The sequence below is a fragment of the Phoenix dactylifera genome, unplaced genomic scaffold (genome assembly GCF_009389715.1).
Source record: "Phoenix dactylifera cultivar Barhee BC4 unplaced genomic scaffold, palm_55x_up_171113_PBpolish2nd_filt_p 000139F, whole genome shotgun sequence".
In the NCBI taxonomy this organism is placed as follows: Eukaryota; Viridiplantae; Streptophyta; class Magnoliopsida; order Arecales; family Arecaceae; genus Phoenix; species Phoenix dactylifera.
The window spans coordinates 160,067-166,878 of NW_024067695.1; the positions used below are offsets into that span (position 1 = coordinate 160,067).

The following is a 6,812-nucleotide window of genomic DNA, read 5'->3' on the forward strand; positions in this document are numbered from 1 at the left end:
ATGGCCGAGATCAGAGACTTATCACAGTTGACTAGACTCTGCTGGGCTTATTTGCCGTGGAGAGCTGGGAGTCCGTAGATGACAGGAGTCACGTGCATTAATTGTTGAGTGAGCCGGAGATCCACATTTATTGTGGAGTAAGCCGGAGATCCGCATTTATTGTGGAGTAAGCCGGAGATCCGCATTCATTGTGGAGTAAGCTGGAGATCCATATTTATTGTGGAGTGTGCCGGAGGATCACAGCGGTCATGCGCAATAAATGCCGGAGGGGCGTCATAGTACGGTCTCTGGCCGGACCTCGGAGACGTATAGCCGTAGTAGGTGGCTGACAAAAGTAGGCCTCGGGCATTGGGGTTTCTCTTAGGTCGGAGGTTCCGAGTTCGGGTGCCGACTTCGGGCTTCCAGGGTCGACGATTGTGCGGCTTCTTTGGGGCATTCGTGTCATTTGGGGGAAAAACCTTATTCCCCCAACAATTATGTTTCATCACCAAACAATAATTTGGATGGTGTCACTCTGCAAGGGGCAAAGGTTCCATGCCCTTTGTTGAAAGGTTTTCTTTGGGGCTTCTGTTTTACAGTATCCCGCTCAATCTATTTGGAGAGGGGTGTGGATATAGAATAGTATATGAGATTATAATAAAAAATGAAATAAAAATATTCATCATGCTCCTATGAAGAATGCCCACGGTCCTGCCGACTTTACACAGAATGTCTTGCAAAAATAATAAAAAGGTTATTTAAAGAACTGCGAGTGCTCAAACTTATATATATATATATATATATATATATATATATATATATTACGACAATACTTCGTCACATGCCATAGTTTACATAAGCTATGAAGTCGGCAAAATCGGTGGTGGACTTTCAGATAATTTCTCCAACTTTCTGAGTCTTCGCTGCATCGAGTTCGACGAAGAAACGTCGGAGGCTCCATAAAATAATCTCCAGTCCTTCTGTCTTCTTCTCGTCCAATTCATGGCGACTGCCCTTCCTTTCCTCCCCCTTCTCCTCTCCAAACCTTCTTCCCCTCCACCTCCTTCCCTTTCACGGAGAACCACCACGCGTCCCTTAAGAAAGTGTGGCAAATTGGCCGTGGCAGCGAGGAAGCCATGGCCTCCCCTTTGGCCGCGGTCTTCTTCCCAGCCGACGCCCGAAGTTGCGCGCGAAGGCGACGCAGATGAGATATCGAGGGCGACGCTTTTGTGGAGAGCCGCCAAATTGCCCATCTACTCTGTGGCGTTGGTCCCTCTCACCGTGAGTACCACCAGCCATGCTTCTCTCTCCTCCCTCCTTAATCGCCGGTTAATTTCCAACACAGAATACTTCTCTTTGTTGATATTTCCCTAAAAGAATTGATTTTGATCCGTTTAATTGGTGAATTTGGGATTTTTAGTTCCACTAATAGGCCTCAGTGCCCGGTGGGGTAGTTGATTGGCCAAAGTTTTGTACAGCATCGATATACCAATGTGCCTTGTGTTGCTCTGTTGAATGCATAGGAATTCTCAACGTGAGTGCTGCCGGTATTGCTTCCTTCTTCTCTCCTCAATTCTTCAAATCCCCGTTAACCCCTAATATTTGATGCTTTTATGGACCAGCATTCTAAGTTGTGTGAAAGGAAATTTGATTTTTGATTCACTTTTCTGGGTGAACTGGGGTTTTTACTTAATTGTTTGACATTTGACAGGCCACAGCATAAAATTCCTTGCTGGACATAGATGGGGCATTGTAGATTTCTAACTGTCTTTTTTTGTTCCAATGGAATCTGAAGAATCCCTAGGTGTCCCCGGTTTTGTGTAAGCTGATAAAGGAGTGTGTTTAGAAGTCAGCACATTGCTTTTTGCTGGGTTCCAGTTTGTCAAATCAAAACCATTGAGCTCCATCAGACGTCAACTTGGACAATGGAAGTTAGTGCATTTAAAGAACCGGCCTTTGGAAAGTTTTAATGGTCTTGTATTTTAATAGGCGATTGGGATTTTACTTCAAACATTTATCTTGGTATAAATAACAGATCACTGAAGATTTATTACTTTCCCTCACGAAAAAAAGATATCTTAACCTGCCTTTTAGTGCCCTAACTATTGAACTCTGGTTTCAGCATTTTTGTGTAAGATTTTGGTTGGATATGTCTCTTCTGGTATTGTTTTAATTTTGAAAGTAACAACCAGGGTGCCAATTGCAAAATTTTGAAAGTTTAATAACCTGTTTGCACTAAATTGAAGTTCAGGATAAAAAGGAAAACCTCCAAAAGGTTTAGGTTTTTTGGTGTGATTAAGCCAAACATTGTCAACTCTAATGTGCTGCTGAAGATGATAAATCACGACTCTTGCATGCTAAATCAAGCAACTATTCAAAGTATCTCTTTGTTTTTAGCATTAAATGAAAATTTGCTTTAGTTGTGAAGTATTGACTGTTTAATTTATGTGTTTCCTCAACCATTCATAATGCTATTGCATTTGTATTTGCTTGCGATGTTAGAAAAAATTGTTTGTATTAACAAAAACTGTATATATTGTTTAATATTGAATGGACTGTGGGTGGTTGTGGTGCATATTATTCAAGTTAACATCAGTCTTATCTTTGAAATCATACAAATTGTTGGTATATGATCCTAGAATTATGTATCTATTTGAGGACAGTTTTCTGCTTTTCTTTCATTGACCTTTATTTTCAACTATACAAATTTGAAAAGTGAATGTGTGATTTTTTTTTTCTGGCATTTTTTTTAATTAATACACTAAAGAAACTCAGACACTTGGCATCCAGGTTGTGTCTAGTCAATGTCTGCTTAGCGAAGGTTATGAGCTGCACCAAATACATGGATGGAGAATTTGTATAAATGATCTAAGTGATCTGATCATGCTCAATGAAGGCTAGGATGGGTCCGCTAAAACAAGGCACTTGGATCTGTTTTTAAATAGTTTTAGAAACAGAGGAGAAAACCTTTGGTGACAAAAGAAATGGGTTGTTATTGGAATGATTCATAAATTTGACAGGAAAGGAGAATGTTATGCAGTTTTTAAGGTAGGATGCCAAGTGCTACATTTGAGTTCTAACTACTCACAGATGGAGGTACTTGGTTTCGACATCCTAAATTGGTTTGTACTCAGTACTCACAGATGGAGGTAGTTGTTTTCGACATCCTAAATTGGTTTGGAAGTCTTTCATCTGTTGGAGCCTGAAGAGTACGATTGTGCATCTGCCATGATGAGTGGTATTAGCAGAAAGTTTGTAACTTTGCTGCAGTTAATGAAATCATTCCTTACTCCCTACAGGTTACTATAATTGCCTTTTAACCATGCCTAAGTGCTTCTCCAACCCTCAGAAAGTGTGGAAGCTTGTTAAGGTAGAAAGGGGTTGTCCACACCAAGTGGGATTTAATCGCCATGCCACTTGGTCCAAGAGAGGAAAGGAATACACACCAAACTTTTGATTGTAATATAGGAAAGGATTATGTTTTATGGGGAGAAATTTGTATATGAAAACATGAGCAAATTGTTTTATGGGAAATGTTCTTGTCAGTGCTCTTTTCTGTAGAACTCTATCTTTTCTAATATCCAGATATAATGTTGCTATTCCATTCAAAAAAAAGGGGAAAGAAAAGAAAAAGGAAACAAAAGAAGAAACACTGACCAAAATTACTGTATTGAAGTGACGGCTTTTATGCAATGCAATATATGAGTCAAAAACATTTTATCTTGTTAGTTGATAGTCATTATTATATTGCTTTGATTATTTTGAATTTTTACTGCCATCCAGCATTTTATGTTTTTATGCCCCTCTGACAGGTAGGCAGCGCTGCAGCTTATCTCCAGACAGGCTTATTCTTTGCCAAGCATTACTTTGTGATCTTATCTGCATCAATGCTTGTGATTACTTGGCTAAATTTGAGGTGACTAGAGCACGAGAGTGAGCATGCTCTTGAGGAATACATTGCAAAATCATTGTTGTTTATTATTCTTATATGTGTGTATGTGTGTGTGTATGTGTGTATGTGTGGATGTATGTGTATGTGTGTGCGTCTGTATGTGTGTCTGTATGCATGTATGTGTGTACGTGTATGTGTGTCTGTATGTGTGTACGTGTATGTGTGTGTCTGTATGTGTGTACGTGCATGTGTGTCTGTGTGTGTATTTCTTGTAAGCTCATGATGACTCATGCAGCTTTCTAGCTAAGGAGTTATGTTTATTGTGTTTGTAGCAATGATGTTTATGATTTTGATACTGGCGCAGACCGACACAAAAAAGAATCTGTTGTTAATATCATTGGCAGGTATATTTAATTTTCTCATGGTTTTGTTTTTGTGTAATTGAACCTTTCATTAATTGATTGTGAAAAATAATGAAACTCATATTTGCAAATGTCGAGTAGTCGGACGGTTACACAATATGCCGCCAACATATCACTTGCGCTTGGCTTTATGGGGCTGATCTGGGCATCCATAGAAGCAGGAGACGTCCGATCCATCTTATTAGTGGCATATGCTATACTGTGTGGGTATGTTTATCAGGTAACAACTTGCTTATATACTGTGTTGGTAATTCAAGCAAGAAGCTTTATAAATTTTTGGTTCTGCGTATATAGTTTGCTGAATTTTTCCCTTTGACCATATATAATTTGCATTTTGGTTGATTATCCGAAAACTATAGTTGGCCTGAAGACTATCTTGGGTCATTGTTATCATTGCTTAAGAGAATCTCACCTGATTGCAATTTGCTCAATTTGACTCCTGTCACGAGGTGAATTCAAACCCAAAGCAGTCAAACTTAAGTTACCTTCAGTCTGTTCCAATATTCTGTGCCATCTGGATATCCAATATGGGATGTGCTTCGGTGGTTGTATTTACGATTCTTTGATATCACAATATTTTTGACATTCTACCTGTTCTTTTTTTATGAAAATAGACACCAAAAAATCAGATATAGAGATACAAGGATGAAGGTTTTGTTGTTGTTGTAATCTGTGACAATAGCTGAATTATGATTCTGCAGAAGGTGATCATTAGTCATTCCATTTTACGTTGTATTTTTTCAGTGTCCTCCATTTCGATTAAGTTACCAAGGACTTGGAGAACCATTGTGCTTTGCAGCATTTGGTCCATTTGCCACTACAGCGTTCTATTTCACTAACAGAAGCAAATATTTAACAAGGTTCATTTATAAGAGTATCTACTTGCTCATTCATGATTTGTTGGATTGGATAACTCCATTTAATCACGTCATGCAAATTTTCAGCGGACTAAGCCATCTCCCTCTCACTGGAACAGTTTTGTCAGCATCTGTTCTTGTTGGGTTAACAACCACTTTTATTCTTTTCTGCAGCCATTTTCACCAGGTGTGCTTCTAATTCTATGCCATTTGAGCATTTGCTTCCATTTTGCACTGTAAATGATGTCTGTATACTCATTGTCACTGAAATTGTTTAGATTGATGGAGATCGAGCTGTTGGAAAGATGTCTCCCCTGGTATTTTTCTCTACATAGAGTTAGTTTTTCCTGAATGTCTTTAGTGGTTCAGAACTGTGAATGATCGTAATGCACACAGGTCAGAATTGGCACCAGAGCAGGCTCCAAAGTGGTGAGATTTGGAATCGTCTCACTTTATTTTCTTTTGCTGGCTTTTGGATTATGCAAAACTCTTCCTTTGACCTGTGTTGTAAGTTGCTAATTAAGTGGACACAATATTTTCAAAGAACTCATATTACCAAATGTTTTCTCTGATAACTTCACTGGCCTATTCTCCAGTTTCTCTGTGCTCTGACCCTACCAGTAGGAAAGATTGTTGTAGACTATGTCGAAGAAAATCACAATGTAAGCATTCCTTCCCCACCAAAGTTTTACACATTCTACTTCTCATTTTTCATGTTTTCCACTGTCCAAGGAATGCTCTTTTGGCTTAATATTTCACTGGATTACAGGATAACAACAAGATTTTCATGGCAAAATATTATTGTGTGCGGCTGCATGCTTTGTTTGGGATTGCATTAGCTCTTGGATTGTGGCTAGCTAGAGCTGGAAATAAAGCATGACCATTGATGGAATCTTGACTTCATTGGACTCCGGAAAATATCAAACTTGGGTTGCATGAGGGCAGTTGTAAAAGTAAATGACCATTCTTTCTTGATGCTCAGTTGGACGGTTGCGGATTGTTTGGTATAAATTCTGCCATTTGGTACCCGATGCTTCTAAATGTGATCTCTCTAAGATTTTAGTTGATTATTTTCCTTTCATGATGGGGAAATACAATCAATAGCTGCCCATTATATGAGCGACATGCGAATGCTTCAGGACGGTGCTAATATGCCAGGGCCAAAGGATGGACCTTGCATTCAAGACATTTCTGAAAGGTTAATGGTATGCTGTTCATGCTTCAAGTGGAGTAAGCACAATAACGAAGGCCATTCTCCAAGCCCTGTATTCTTCTCACTGTTATGTTATGTATTTGGAATATGATACATAAATGTGCTATGAACATTGTGGATATAAGTTGAATTTTAATGAAACATCTATGAGCTTGATTTTGAGTCACTCTGACATTTGCTTTATGACTTAATGGAATGCTTCTATCTTATTATGAATTACTGTCGGAATTTATGAATTAACTCGTATTGTCAATGTTCCTTATTATTATTTTTTTAATCCTGTTTGATAGGAAAAAGCTAGGCCTTGTTTCAGGCTTATACTGAACCAAACACAGCCTTTCAGAGCAGAACTTTTGTTGCAGCTGCACCGTATATCACAAGCAGAGTAGGACCTTCATCAGCAATTGAGGCTTGGCCTGATGGTACTGCAGTGATTTAAACCCGATATA

At 38.9% G+C, this 6,812-nt stretch overlaps 1 protein-coding gene across 3 annotated transcripts; it reads left to right on the plus strand.

Moving 5' to 3' along the window:
* Positions 1-849: 849 nt before the first annotated feature.
* Positions 850-6,529, plus strand: LOC103717960 (2-carboxy-1,4-naphthoquinone phytyltransferase, chloroplastic). 3 transcript variants are annotated; one of them, XM_008806547.4, is made up of 10 exons: positions 851-1,260; positions 3,792-3,895; positions 4,204-4,275; positions 4,375-4,513; positions 5,038-5,153; positions 5,238-5,337; positions 5,429-5,467; positions 5,547-5,579; positions 5,747-5,812; positions 5,920-6,529. In XM_008806547.4, the coding sequence occupies exons 1-10, from the start codon at positions 982-984 to the stop codon at positions 6,028-6,030; spliced, it is 1,059 nt and encodes a 352-aa protein (XP_008804769.2). In that variant the 5' UTR covers positions 851-981; the 3' UTR covers positions 6,031-6,529. The 3 variants fall into 3 exon arrangements, with proteins under 3 accessions (XP_026664600.2, XP_008804769.2, XP_008804768.2); XM_008806546.4 differs by having other exon boundaries at positions 852-1,260; positions 5,547-5,657; XM_026808799.2 differs by having other exon boundaries at positions 850-1,260; positions 5,038-5,337; positions 5,547-5,657.
* The last annotated feature ends 283 nt before the right edge of the window (positions 6,530-6,812 follow it).